At 27.6% G+C, this 15,496-nt stretch overlaps 1 protein-coding gene across 2 annotated transcripts; it reads left to right on the forward strand.

Annotated features, from left to right (window-relative positions):
* The first annotated feature begins 8 nt into the window (after positions 1–8).
* On the forward strand, positions 9–13,100 carry LOC107441867 (adipocyte plasma membrane-associated protein). Of its 2 annotated transcripts, none has more exons than XM_043053411.3 (9): positions 9–247; positions 617–719; positions 2,743–2,858; positions 2,947–3,036; positions 6,140–6,256; positions 7,536–7,710; positions 9,951–10,085; positions 10,432–10,705; positions 12,444–13,100. In XM_043053411.3, exons 2-9 carry the CDS (start codon positions 631–633, stop codon positions 12,639–12,641), a joined length of 1,194 nt encoding a protein of 397 aa, XP_042909345.2. In that variant the 5' UTR covers positions 9–247; positions 617–630; the 3' UTR covers positions 12,642–13,100. The 2 variants fall into 2 exon arrangements, with proteins under 2 accessions (XP_042909345.2, XP_071041775.2); XM_071185674.2 differs by having other exon boundaries at positions 241–529.
* Positions 13,101–15,496: the final 2,396 nt, after the last annotated feature.

The raw sequence follows: 15,496 nt of genomic DNA on the forward strand, positions 1-15,496 counted from the left end.
GGATATTTTTACTGCATTTGATTTAAACAGAAAAGGCATGTTGGATGGTCATTGCACCAATCAAAGGTTTTGACGTCTTAAAACAAAAAGGATTATGAAGCTGATTGGTTAAATTTTTTTCCCGGCATTATCCTTGCAGAAGTGAAATGAAAAACTAAAACATTGTCTGTTTCGTTTCGCGTGACGGTTGCTTTTTTTGTTTAGCCCCTGTTGCTTCTTAATCAGCTCTTCCTGCAAGTCACTGGTCGTAAGTATCGCTATTAAGTGATAATTATTTTTAATTGACTGCTAGATTCCTTGTTTTCAAACCTTTTATGAAATTAAATGTAAATGTCTCTGTAATAGTACCTTACATTACTTTAAAAAATTTATTGTACCAAGGAAAAAAAATTGCATCTCTTTCGGTTATCTTAAATTTTACAATTTGAGAAGCGAGATATCAATTAATCGAGTAACTCGACCTTGAAATTTTATCAAGAATTCTATTTAACATCCTGGTTACTTACTGTGCAATAATTAATACAAAACTGTAACAATTTATGCTACAGTATATTATTTGATTAAAGTTTTTTGTTAATAGTGTGTTATAAAGTTTAATCTCCAAACTTTATTTCAGTATCAATCGCTACCATGAGAAACATTGTAATAATTCTGTTTGCAGTAGGATTTTATTGCTACAGGTCACCATATTTCCGAAAAGTTGATCCGGTAGAATATAGGTAAGTAATATGCTTACCAGTGCTGGAATAGCTGCGTTATTATTTACTATAAATATTTCTCAAATATTTGTTTCATGTTATTTATGTTTAAAGTATCCATATTAATTCTTTATTTAATGTTTTGCGATTTTAATTGCTCAATTTATATCCAATCATAATGTGCAGTGCTCAAAATAAAAAGCAGACCACCAACTATTGATCTAATGATCGGATCTTTACGTTCTAGGACTAATTTTTAATGAGTTGAAGGGGAAACCTCAAATATGCTAATTAATTTGCGCAGATGATATTTTATTCCAAAATTTTGATTTCTTTATGTTAGTTTTACTTTTTGCTATTACTGGAAAAATCTTTAAGCAAATTGAAAAGTTATTGCACTCAATTATAAAATTTATATATTCAACGATAATTCTAGGAAGAAAAAAAACTTTGAGTAAATATTTGTCATTTTCTATTATTTCATTTAATATTAGTTGAAAAAATTTTCAATTTATGGTATAATTTTTTTAAAATTATTTTAAGGAATATAATTTTACATGGTAATGTAGAAAATGCTAGTAAAATCAATGAAATAGTTCCTGATCTGGTTTTGTAACTTAAAATATCTTCTGCACCATTAATTAGCATATTGGAGGTCACTCCTCACTGCTAAGTCCTAGAATGTGAAAATCATTAGATTAAAAGTTATTTGGATGGTCTGCTTCTTATTTTGCACACTCTGCATGTCAGCAGTGAATGGAAATGAAAACAAAATTGTTTCCTTTCTTGATATGTATTTATAAATTTTAATCCTTATGATCAGTATACTAAAATTCATTTAACAATTTTCTTATGGACATTTTACATCATCCATTGTTTATTTTTCAAACTGTGATGTATAACATATTTTTCTCAATATTTCTATAGATTTTTTGCCATGATGTAGTGTTAGTTTCTAGTTTTCTATGGATTCCAAAGCAGTTTGTTTGCATTTTTAATAACTAGGCTATTTGTATAATATTGCATGCTTTTGTAATATTTGCAGAGTTAATGTGTGATAATATATTTTGTTAGAAAGGGCAGCAAAGTTTGAATGAATCAAAAAAATGTTGCAATAAATAAAAAAAAATTATTTTTAATAAATAAATAAAAAATTTAAGAACTGGTATAGTAGGTATAAAAACAATGGATTTTCAGAAGAAAACCATTAGTGGTAGCTATTCCATCTGAAATTAATATCATATCTCATCTGAAATTAATCTTATGTTAAATAGGTTATCTACAGTTGCATTTCTCCGTATGGTTGTAAATCTTATTTCAATCATATTTGTCCAGTCTATAACAATGTTTCAAAGTAAGAGTAAATAGTAATAACTATAACATTGTGAGGTAGATAGTATTCGTCAATATCATGTCATGTAAGTATTTAAAACAACTTATTTAATATACGTAATTGACCTAGTGACGCTATGCCAATGCCTTCTTATTTTCATTTAATATATTTATGCTGTGGATTGGTAGTCCTGCCTATATGGTTTGTATTGATTATATAAAACCATCTGGTCATTACTGGGGTCTGAATATTATGTGTAACAGTTAAAAGTTTAATAAAAATATTGATTGGTTGTTGTTTTTCTAGTGTTTAAATATACGTAACATGGGTAAGGTGACTTGAACATTTTTTTTTTTGTCAAAGGGATATTTTTTTCTGCACTCTTTTGTTTTTTATTTTGGTTATGCTGCCAAATTGAATTTAGTTTATAACCTGATAAAGTTAATAGTTATGTTATTTAATATTATTATATTTTGGTAGGTCAAATCTTAACATTTACTGGGCGACTTTTATCATTTTTTTTTAATTAGTGGGAAACTAAAAAAATTTAATACAAGCATTGAATTGAAATTTATGTGAAATTTTATGTTATAAATGTGATTTGCTTGTGTGAAATATTATTCAAAATTTCTCAAACATGAAGTGTTTGTAGTTTGCTTCACATCTTTTAAATAAATAAATCTAATATTGAGATTTGTTTGTAAATTGTAGTTTGAATTTACCTGCAAAATTAGATGGTCATTTTTCTCCTAACGAACTCTTGGACGCAACTGAACGTATCCACGAAAATGCTCTTCATTGGCCTGAAAGTTTTGCTGTTCTGAATAGTAAGTATTGAAGATAGATCGTGATAACAATTATCTTCTACTTATTCTTTTTTGGGTATTTTTATTTTAATAAATTTTGTATCTTCAGATAAAATTTATACTGGACTTGGTGATGGCAGGATTGTGGAAGTGAGTGGCAAGAAAATTACGGATGTCACTCGAATTGGAAGCGATTGTGGTAAGCTAAAATTCTATTTGTTTTGTTTTTTTTTATGTGTGAAAAATTTTTACCAATTTAACCTTTGTAATGATCTTCAACATCCTGAAAATATTCTTATATTTATCTACAGGAATTGTCTTAAGATATTTGTATTCAAATATTGCATATTGAGTTGCATTTTTTAGGTCTGTAAGTTTTAAAAAGGAAGAATGTTTAATACTACAGTGCAACAAATGACAACATTCCTTTACATTGTGTCAAAAGTTAACATGGGTGCAAGTCTTCCGTCCCCAGGATGGATTTCCGTCTTTCGAAAGTGTCCGCGGACGGAAGTAAGACGGAAACAAGACTGACTCGAAGACGGAAATAGGAAAAAAAAATTTTCTGTCCATAAAAATATTTTTTAGGTCTACGTTATTGGTCGACTTTCTTTGTTGTTATTTTACAGGGATGAAAGACTTCCGCTGAAATCCGCTTTTTTCTCCCAATTTTTAAAATTTCCGACCATGTTCCAAAAACTAAAATTTTTGGAGAGTTCAATTAAAGAACCCAAGCCGCCCGAACGATAGTTTGATTGCCGCGACTTCCGCTATAGAGTGGAAAGGAGTCTAAGCGTTTCGTTTCTGACCACCGTTATTTGATTTCTTATGTTAGGCTGATTTTCCGAATTTTAAATGTTAGGAACTGCGCCGGAATCGCTAAAATCGCGATTTTTAATCAGACGATTTTAATATCAATCATAGATTTTGGTATCTAACTAATTTAAAAGTTACGTGCTGCGATTTTTTTTTACGCTATTTAAAACTCGTACTAGCAATTCCTATTCACCCAATTTAAGTATCCAATATCGCGTTTTGTGTTTAAGCGTTTTTAAAACCCAATATCGCGATTTGTATTCTCGCGAGTTAAAAATCCAACGTCACAATTCGTATTCACGCATTTTATGAATCCAATATTTCGATTCATTATCTCGCAGTTGTATCGTTTTTTGTATTTGTATGCTATTTAAAAATTACTCATTGCGATTCGTATTCACGTGATCTAAGAATTCTGCATCGTGATTCTTAATTACGCGATTTAAAAATTCAATGCCGCAATTTGTACTTTCGTGTTTTTAAAATCCAACAGCGAGATTCATATTCACGTGATTTTAATATCCAAAATCGCGATTCTTATTCACGCAATTATAAAATTCAATATCGCGATTCATATTCACGCGATTTTAAAATCCAATATCGCAACTCATATTCACGCGATTTTAAAATCCAATATCGCGATTCTTTAAAGAAGTAGAAGTAAGTTTTTTCTTGAATTAGTTACTGCAAAGATGTGGTATTTTTCATTAGTAAGCAATTTAATAGTTGTGCCTTCCTAGAATTGCTTAATTTTTTTTTATATGGAGGGGTCTGTTTAGAAGAAATTTGGGTCCGTTAACGGACCCTTCACAAAATATCTTTTCATAAAAACGGACCCTTCACAAAATATTTTAACTTAAAAACGGACCCTTCACAAAATGATTTTTCTTTTAATCGTACCCTTCACAAATTTGTTTGTCTTCATTATTATTTTGTTAATCGAATAAACCCTTTCCAGGGCAGAAAACAAGAAAGATGGATGTGAACGAATTAAGTTTTGTCTTCGGCAGACGATTCTTCCATTATACGTCCGAAATTAATATTCTGCTTTCAGCAGTATAGGCTAAATACTAAATATTTGTATGTTGCATCTCTAATTTAAAAGCAGCAATTGTTGTTTATTTTTTAAAATTTAATTTTTTTAATTATAATTTTACAGTGTTGAGCATAATCTTGTATCCATTTACAATTTAAAAACTCCTTGAAATTTTTTTTTTTTTTGCAATAACGGACCCTATTTGCACAAATTCATTAAAGCGGACCCTGGTTGAAAGAATGCGAGTAATTTTTTCACAATTTCACGAAAAACGGACCTTTCGCAAAATGTCTGGACAGACCCCTGATATGGTAGTCAAAATTTTAAAATTCTATTTCGGAAAAATTTGAAGTTAGCTGTCTAAATGCTTCTGCCACTTTAAATATTAAATAAGAATCTCCCATAGTTAAAAGTTGCTTTTATAATTCTCAGTATCATATAGAGCACCCCCCCCCCCCCCCCCGTCCTCCCAGTGACCTGCTTTGTAAAAGTTGAGCTTTTTTTTATTTTTGTCCACTTTCATGCCTGTATTTTATCAAAAGACAGATGAATAAATATTTTTTGTACAGTATTTAAACTTGATGTATTATGGTAAAGCTTTCTTAGATAGTTTGCATATGTCGAGGGGGTATTGTGTATGTTAAGTATTTCAGTCAAAAAATTTTCAGTCTTGGCCTTTTTTCCAACTTGCACCCATGAAAGTTAACTGCACACTCTTCTTTCTCTCTCCCACCTTTGGATACAGGAGCAAAACTCTTTTATTGCCCTCTACCCAATTTAAGAATTATCTTCTGACCACTACTCGTTAACCTGGTTCCTAGCTTAAATCCACTTATCTCTACAAGTTCCTATTAATTGCAATCACCCCTTAAAAACTGAGAAAGGAAACAATCCAAGAATTTAACTCATTTTACAATTACTCTCTTCATACTCCCCAGGGGTCTGTTTAGAAGAAATTTGGATCCGTTAACAGACCCTTCACAAAATATTTTAACTTAAAAACGGACCCTTCACAAAATGATTTTTCTTTTAATCGCACCCTTCGCAAATTTGTTTATCTTCATTATTGTTTTGTTAATCGAATAAACCCTTCCCAGGGCAGAAAAAAAGAAAGATAGATGTAAACGAATTAAGTTTTGTCTTCGACAGACGATTCTTCCATTATTCGTTCCAAATGAATATTCTGCTTTCAGCAGTATAGGCTAAATACCAAATATTTGTATGTTGCATCTCTAATTTAGAAGCAGCAATTCCTGTTTATTTTTGAAAATTAAATTTTTTTTTATTGTAATTTTACAGTGCCTAACATAATCTTGTATCTATTTACAATTTAAAAGCTCCTTGAAAAAGTGTTTTGCAATAACCGGACCCTATTTTGAATAAAATTTGTGTAAGATTTTTTTCATTGATGGCTGTTATCTTTAAATGATTTTTTTTTCCCCTAAAATAGCTGGGCAGCATGAAGAGCATATCTGTGGTCGTCCACTTGGGATGACGTTCAATAAAGCTGGTTTGCTTTATGTTGCAGATGCATATCATGGTATTTTTACTGTTGATGTGAAAACAGGTAGATTACATTTTTATTATTTTGACTTTATATTTTTTCATTAAATTAAAATATTATCCATTTAGATAGAAATTGGACCTTTTTTTAATTAAATGCTTTATGAAACGTGATTTGTTCAAATAATTTTATTTATGTTTAATTAAGTAGTTTGAATTCAATTATATTAACATAATTTACTATGAATATTTTCAAGAGATGTTAACTTTTTGTAATACCAGATATATTTCTTGCTTAAAATTATTTATAAAAAAGTATCTAGTGCATCAAGTTTAAAGTACTTTATTTTCAAAGGGGTGAAAAATACTGCCTCTTTTTACTTATTAACTTAAACTTTGTCAAATAAAAAAAAAACATTTAAAAACTAATCCAAAATTCTTCCTATATGTTCTTAAAATTGTTGTGAAGAAAGAAAGTTTTAGTTGTACTTACAGTCTGAGCTATTAAAATATAATTCCACGGTGTAAAAAAAAAATAATTATGGCTAATTCTAAGACTTTTTTTTAATTAAAATTTTTTAGAATTCATGTTTTTCACTCTTTTTAATTAAGATGTTGATATTTTCAGCTATTGTAGGACATTTACAATGTTTGTGTAAAGAGATAAATGTTTGTTGTTTTTAAAATGCATTAAATGCTCTGTAATAATTAAAATTTAATTGTTTTTAATCTCTGCGTAAAAGCATGTTTTTAAAAACTGTTTGTTACTACTATGTTTTAATATTAACTAGCATGCTAAGATGCGTTTCTTAAATAAAGCGTGCTTATTCAACACGTGTCAAAATGGAAGGTTTTTTACAACATGTGTTGAATAAGAATGTGTTGAATGTTTAAAAAAATATAATTATTGATACATTGGTAATCAATTATTGAATACCTACTTAAATATGCCCAGGGGATAGTAAACTATTCATTGCCTTCATTATGCTTCATTGTAAACCGCTAACCTCATTTGATCTGCATTGACTGATAACAAGCTATTATGGGTGTGTTTTACTTTATATGGGGGTGCTTTTTGAAATAAAATTTTTTATTGAGAATATCTTACTTATCATAACTGGCAATTCATAAAAGTATAACTTCAAATATTGTATAAATTATTAGTGTACGCACCATCTCTTTCCTTAAAATTCTTTATCTTCCATTATTTCCCCCAAAAAATTATTTATTTTCAAGTTAAATTTGGCTAGAGAACAATTTTTTCTTTTGCCTTAATTAGTAGCTAACTTAAAAATAATTCCAATTTAATGCCATCATAAAAAGTTATTAATTCTATTTTTCAGGAAAGAAAAATAACATCTTGCCCTCAAAAACTGTTGTAGATGGTTTGCCTTTGTTTCTTCTAAATAATATTGCTTTAGATGAAAAAGAACAGGCCCTTTACATTAGTCAATCTTCTACCAAATGGAACTTAAGTCATGTTATTGTTAGCTTTATGGAACATGAATCATCTGGGCGGTATGTTTTCTTCATCTGTATTTTACTTTTGTGTCCTCATTTGTATTTGACTGATATTTTAGTCTTGTTTATATTTTTATTTGACTTAATTTATTTGCCGACTTATGTATTTCTAAAATTATACAAAGATGATTTTGCAGTGTCGCAAATTGTAGTACATCAATGTGTGTAGTACATCAATGTCACATGTCCTTACCCATTGGTGCAAATTGTCTCTTCTTATTTGTCAATTTGTATGTTCATTGGGAAGCAATTTACATAGTGGTAGTAAAATAGTAATTAAAGTTGAAAAAATTTTCAGAAAATCTAACTATTTTAAACCATAAATATTTGCCTCTAAAATAAATTTTGTATGCATATATTTGAATTGCTATGTTATAATAGCTAAGACAATTTTTTAAAACATAGAAAACGCAGGATTTATGTTTTAAAAAAGAAATATTGTAACTTGTTGTTGTAAAAAAATTTCAAAAACCTTATAATCAACTTAGCAAGGCTTATTAATATTACGTAGCTTGACTTGCAAGACTTATTCTGTAAAATTTTAATGTTACTAATTAAAATTTTCTAGATTTTGAAAAAATTTGATCTTGCTTTAATTAATTGATTTATAACATGGGATAAATCTTGGGTTTTAAGCAATTGAAATATGTTTTAATATAGTAGATTATGTGAGCTTAAGAAATTGAAAGTTGGGAAATTTTGAAAGTACTGCTTTATCACTTTTCTATCTTTGCTTTTTTCTTATTCTTTATCATTTGTGGCATTTCATGAATAAATATTCTTATTAAATATACTATCGTATGGAATCTAAACAAATGTTTTTGCAATACTCTCTCAAATTAATGTAATCTTAACTCTATTTACTGGACAATAGGTTTAAGTAGTATGCACAGTATTAACTTTAATTTAAAATTCTTCTCTTGATGAAAGAAATTTCTAAATTAAATGTATATTTTCAGACACTTATTTAATTATTTCTTTCTGGAAATATAAAATATTGGAGCATTTTTTAGATAAAGTACTAAATGAAATCAGCTGGTTGTTGGTCATATAGTAGAATTTTTTTTATGCTCATTAAGTTTTTAGGCTTTTGATATTTTATGAAGTGTGTTTTAAAAAAAGGAAATAACTCTTTTTAAATTGAATTTACTTTTTATTTCGCCAATGCTAGAGATTTACAGTAATAGAAAAAATATTGAAAATTTTTTAAACTGGAGGCTTGAATTTTGTATTAATTTAAGTCAGTGCTGAAGGTAAATAATTTTTATCATATTTAAAAAATTCAGAAAAATAGTATCCCTTAAATCAATTTTTTGCAAATTTATATTTTATTAAATTTATAAGATGTTGTTTTTTGAACATCTGAAAATTACTCCTGTATTTTTCTAAATTTTAATTGTTTAGAAATAAACAGAGATTAAAAATGATCTCTTAGCAAAGTTAAGATATTAATGTTTAAGAATGCTGATTCATTTCTAAGGAAAAGACCAATCTATTAAGCTGATAAATTATTTATTTTCATAAATTATTCAATAGAAGATTAGATATTTTCACTTCATAAAAAGGATATAAGGTTTGTTGTCAATTGTGTAAGCAATATAAGGCATAATGAATAAGGCAACATAAAGCTCCCAACCATGCTCACTATTCTGCTTATACTAGGATTTCAAAATATGCATTAGCTTCATTGTAATAGGTGTTATAAAAGAAGTATTTAATGGTCTTTCTAAAAATAAAACTGAGCACTCATTTCTACTTAAGTATTTTTTTTTTTTTTTTTTTTTAAAGCATTTACTACTCCTTATTAGGTATTATCAAAGATGCTTTCAATGGAATGCTAAGAATCAACTCTCCACAAGATTTTTTGCTATTGTGGTTTTAAAATCATCAACTATGCTTTATAAATGGTGTAGTTTTGCCGCTAACAAAAGTTTGCAGGTTGCTTAAAAATAAAGGCCAACTTTAAAGTAAAACATAACATCCTGTGAAAACTTTCTGTCATAAGTATCTCTGATATCTAGAGAATACTGTCTTACTAGTGTATAATGTATGCATGTCATGGTTGAAAAGTTTCTTCCAAAGTTGAGATATCCACATTATATTTTATTTTATTCACGAGCTTAACTTTTAAATATTTTAACTGCTAATTGTTGTGTTAAACTATTTCATTTAAATTGTTTTAAAGGTAATTATAAAATAAATTTGGAATTTCATAACTCTTTCCTTTATCTCTTTAGACTTCTTAAATTCGATCTGAAAACCAAAGGAGTTACAGTTCTTCTTAAAGATCTATCATTTCCTAATGGTGTTGAATTAACTCATGATGGGTCAGCTGTTCTTGTTGCTGAATGCTTTAAGAATTCAATATTCAAGTAAGTTTTTTTTTTTTTCTATTCAATTAAATTTTTTATATGTTCTTAAATTAAATTTTTTCCACTGAACAAAATAATTTATTTATTTATTAAGTTCGTCTTAATTTTTTTATTGTAAGTTTTTTTAAAGAGTCAAAATTATTACTTTTCTTTTAATATTATATTAACTCTTTATATCTTAACAATTTCGATTTGGAAAAAAAATCTTATCAGAATCTACCATAATTAAATTTATACTTTTAACATGAAAGCAAACTTTATCCTGTGTAAATACAATTCTTATCATTTATAACATGCAATCAAGTTTAAACTTTTTTACAAAATTTAATTTGTAATTTTGTTTCAGGTACTTCATCCAGGGAGCAAAGAAAGGAACAAAAGCAGTATTACCTGTTGTATTTCCTGGAGAACCTGACAATATAAGCCGAAACAAACGAGGAACTTACTGGGTTGCATTAGCTGGTGCAAGGTCCCTAGAGAAACCATCATTGGGGGATAATTTAGCTGGCAAACCTCTTGTTAGAAGGGCAATACTTTATATTCATAAAGTACTTACAGCTCCTATTGCAAATTTAATGCAATATTTGCCATATGACTGGGCTAAAGATACTGCGTTTGAGGTAAATTTAAAATTTTCTTTAATTTTTTATGTATTAAGTTTTTCCTATTGAAATAAAATTTTGAAATGCATACTAAAAATTATGTATATATTTTTTTATAGTAGCTTCCAATTCTATTTTTTATATTCCTGGATCAAAGTATTATTATATAAATGTTTAAAGTTCTGTATTAACTAACAGTGACTTAAAAAAATTTACTTGAATTGTATTAGAAGTGCAAAAAATTCTTCAATATTTCCTCAAAACACTTGGGTTTTTTTTTTTTTTTTTTAGTTACAATAATATTTTTAAAACCTAAAGTTTATATATCGTTAAAATTTCCGATGTTCGGACATCTGTTAATCCTCCACTTTTCCGCTTCTTTATGATTTTTACCGCTTTTAATCTGATTTCCACTGTAATCTGGGAGGGGGGGATTGGATATCATGTAAACGAAATTTGGCATTTCACTACAACCCAAAAAAAAATATGTACTTTTTTTCACGTCTCACATAAGGGATTATTACCACCATGAATCACATGCTCAATTTCAGAGTGTGCAAAAACTTTGCATTTTGACGACTTAGTCACGACTAAAGAGAGTTATTATTATTCAAAAGCGTGAAGCGTTGGTCAAAATTTTAAAAACTATGGAAATTCCTAACTGTTGAAAATTCGGTCGACAAAACCGGGTCGATAATGAAATTGTCACAAATCGAGTGCATCAAAAAGTAATTCTACAAATGCGTGATTCGAAATTTCGAGTCTATGATAATGCATCATTAAAAAACTGAAAATTAAAAATGCATCATTAAAAACTTACAAAAGTGCGATCGTAAATCCTCTTGGAATTGAGTGTGAATCATCAATTGAGTGTGAAATGCGTGGTTCAAAGTTTGCCGAACAAAATAATATCGTATTAAAGCATTGAAATTTTAAAAACCAAGTGAAAATCCGTTTTTATAACTACAGAAAAATGATCTTCAAAGCCATGCTTGTTGTCAATCGAATGGATTGAGAAATTAATGCATGTTTCGAAATTCTCGGTTTTGCGGTAAAAGCATATTAAAATATCGAGATTTTAAAAACCATGTGGAAATCTGTGACTAAAGTTGTGAAAATTGCACAATCATGCAAACCATGTGGATTTATTTATTGTTGTTTGAAATTGACATTAATTATTGTCTTATTGTTATTTTTTATGATTGTTTACTTTATAACTTTTATCCGGAAAACTTTATTTTCCGGACTTGCCGATGTCCCTACAATTCCGGATATGGGACTTTGCTCTGTGTTTTTTTCTCTTTAACATAAGAAAAAAAATCATTTGATTTTGATCAATTATCAAATAAACTAGCATATGTGTTAAAATTCAATATATACTAAAATGGTAATAATTTATGAAACTAAAATTAGTCCCACTCTTAGGTTCAAACATATCGAATTTAAATTAATAAATAGACATATTGAAAAAAAATTTAAGACATTGCTTCTTTTTTACAGTGAAACATTTTGTATCATTTTATTTATTTTTTTAATTAGACCAAAAATTTTCCCAGGGCTGCCTGAATTTCATCTGACATATTTGACATCCCTGGGTTGTATTGGTGGGAATATTATGCAGTAATTATAACTCAGAAGATTTGGTTGATTGCATATTTAAAAATTAATTTAAATATTCTTTAGTGTTAATTATTCCTAATTTTTTGCATGATTGCTAGTATTAAAGTTTTTTTTTTTTTCTTTTTCTTTCTTGTAGCTGGGCACAGCTCGAATTATCGCTGATCATATTGTAGATTCTGGTGCGGTTGTGGAGTTTGATGATAATGGTAAAATCATTAAGTTTATCCATTCACCTACAGGGAAGGTTTCTCATCTTTCTGAAGCATTAGAGCATAATGGACATCTGTATTTAGGTTCTTGGCGAAATCATTACATCGGAAAATTAAAGTTGTGAAAAAAATAACTTGATGTGAAACTATGATTCATAAACACAAATCTATGTACAGCTCAAAAAATTTCCAAAATTATCAATATCGATAAATGAATTTCTGATTTTTTATTAACTATTGAATTAATTTTCTTTTAATTAGTAATTTGGTTGGAGCTTCACTGCAAACATGCCTGAAATTTATTATTTTAAAGCTTAACTTATCTTGAGTAAATTCACTGCTAAGCTCAAAATTTACTGATTTAAATAAATATATATCATAGCAAATTTAATTTTAACTTTAATTTATTTTTGAGCAAAGTAAATCTTAAAACATAAATTTAAATCTTTAATTGTTTGTTTGGCTTACTTATTAAATCTTAATCTGTCAGGGGCAATTTCATCACTCTATTATGATCATCAGTTTTGACTAACTTGAATCTTCATTCTATTTTAATCATATAGTTTGAAAATTAGAAAAAGAAATCAAACATTTACCTTACATGACATTTGGAAATATTGATATCTTCATCGTTTACCGCAAATGTTAAATTGTACCATTTATTCTATTTTATAGTTGATAATAAATTTGAGAAAGTTGTCTTTTTTATATTATATTTTTTTTTTTAAAAAAATAATTTTGCTAACTAGCATGACAAATATTATAAACATCCTCTACCCCAATCTATACAAATCTGTCTCATTATTCTCGATTGATGGATTCAATAAATTAAGCATTTAACTTTCATCATGATAAAGAGAATGTAAGAACCATGCTAAATTTTAAAATATTGGTTCTCAGGTTGTGTCTAAAATTGTGTTACAAATATACAGTAGAATGTTAAATCTATATTTTTTAGTACAAACATCAGATTTTTCTAATTTATATCATGATATGATGTATAATCTAATTTATATCATGATATTTATATATGAAATGGGATGCAATTTAATGTGATGCAGTGATAACATCTTTATATTTCTACAATCTATAATATTTGAATTACAATTTTATATAATATATGAAAGCTCTGTTAGATGAATTAGATGCAATTTCCTTACTTGCCTAGTTTTTTTTTTTTTTTTTAATTATTGCAAATCTATTCTAGTTATGAATTTAATTGTTCACATATCATTTCTGTTTTGTCAATTGTACAACTAAGCCCAATATTTACTAAGTTGTTTAATATATATACTATGTTGTGTTAACTTTTTAAGTGAAATATTTCAAACTCCTTTGAATTGTTTCGTAAGTCTACTTATTTTATTTTGTTAATGAATTCCATTAATTATGTTGGACCAATATCTGATCACTATATTTTTATCATGTTTTTTCGTAAAGAATTTCGTTATGCTGTATAATTTTATATCTTAACAAGAATTCCTTTGATGTGAAAATAATTTTGTTGTGATATATTATTGCTTACACATGTTTACATCAACAATAAGTTTGCAAATTTATGTGAAGTGTCTTAAAGTTTGTGATTTATTATACATCATTTAAATAAAATTGTATTTTTCTAATACTCTCTCCTTTTTTTTAGTCTTAGAATAATTTATAATATATTTTCTTAATAGTAAATGAATTTTGTATTCAAATGGTGCCAGGTTTCCTATTTTTAAAACATTAATTTCAATTTTTTTTCTTCATCTGATTGCTCTAAATATTTTACAATAAATTATAAGAAGAAAAAAATGGTATATTCTAGAATATTAATTAATAATAAGTAATAATTTTATTAGTCACTAAAAATAATCTGAAATTCTGATTTGCTTATTATATAAAACATCGTTGATTCAAAGTAAATATATTTCTCACATTTAAGAACTATTTTAAACAAGCTGGGTAGCATTTTAAAAAAGTGCTTAGTTTTCCCTTTTTCAAAATGAGATTTTTCATTTACTATGTTGATTTTCGTTTCGAATTATGCAAAAAGGCACAGTTCACATTGTTCTATTCAACCTTTACACAATTAATTTAACCCCAATCTATTTCGGTGTATTGTCAGTCCGTAGTGTATATTCAAAATTTCATGATTTTTGACAATTGTCAAAAACAATGCCAAAAAAGTTTTTTTTTTTTTTGGACATGTCAGTTGACACAAGATAAAACTTTTAATTGTCAAAAACTTTCCAACCCTGCCTAATTTTATTTTTAAAGGGCTTAAAATGTGCTTATTTTTTGTTGAATAATTTGGCTACGCACCCTGTTAAAGTTATCAGATTTTTCAAATACCTTTCGACTCATACTTACAGTGCAAAAAAGCTTAAAACAAGCAGGAAGTTAAGAACAATCAGGTACCTTTAAATTCTAGGATTTATTACTATGCATATGTTGCTTTAATTATGTTTTATCAACCTCAAAGCTCTATATACTAAGTATTGAATTAAGACTACATCTCCACAGCCCTTATTGTAATTATTGCAGTCATAATAAATATATATATGTAATATAAATAATTGCTAATGACTTTTGTATTTATATCAGAATTCCACACATTAAGATGCAATTTAAATGATTTGAAAGGTTACAAATCCAAAACAAATGATCTTTTGTTTATGAATGCTGAAGACATTTTTAAGTTACAAAATCTGACACATAAAAAATTTACTTTTTTTATTCTGAATTTTATATTGTGGGAGGTAATTGCAATCAAGAAAATGTGAACCCAACACAACTGATAGAAACGGTCAAAAGTTATATTTTCTGAACTGCAACTACATGTCACCATGCAAATTATAGACTAGTTATTTGCTTTATCTCCAAACAATTGTTTACAATCTCTGGAAAAAAAATTACAACATAGTTGTAAGCTCAGCTATAAAACAGTTATCAAAATGTGGGTAGATAATATCAGATGTGTCATATTAATTAAATCATC

The sequence above is a fragment of the Parasteatoda tepidariorum genome, chromosome 5 (genome assembly GCF_982258835.1).
Source record: "Parasteatoda tepidariorum strain Cologne lab strain chromosome 5, Ptep-v5.0, whole genome shotgun sequence".
Lineage (NCBI taxonomy): Eukaryota > Metazoa > Arthropoda > Arachnida > Araneae > Theridiidae > Parasteatoda > Parasteatoda tepidariorum.

Excerpts from the sequence above, each read along its gene's own strand:
- LOC107441867 (XM_043053411.3), top strand. The coding sequence starts at position 631 with ATGAGAAACATTGTAATAATTCTGTTTGCAGTAGGATTTTATTGCTAC. Across the intron at positions 2,859-2,946 it reads AAGTTTTGCTGTTCTGAATA|ATAAAATTTATACTGGACTT; the intron begins GTAAGTATTGAA and ends TTGTATCTTCAG. Across the intron at positions 3,037-6,139 it reads TCGAATTGGAAGCGATTGTG|CTGGGCAGCATGAAGAGCAT; the intron begins GTAAGCTAAAAT and ends CCCCTAAAATAG.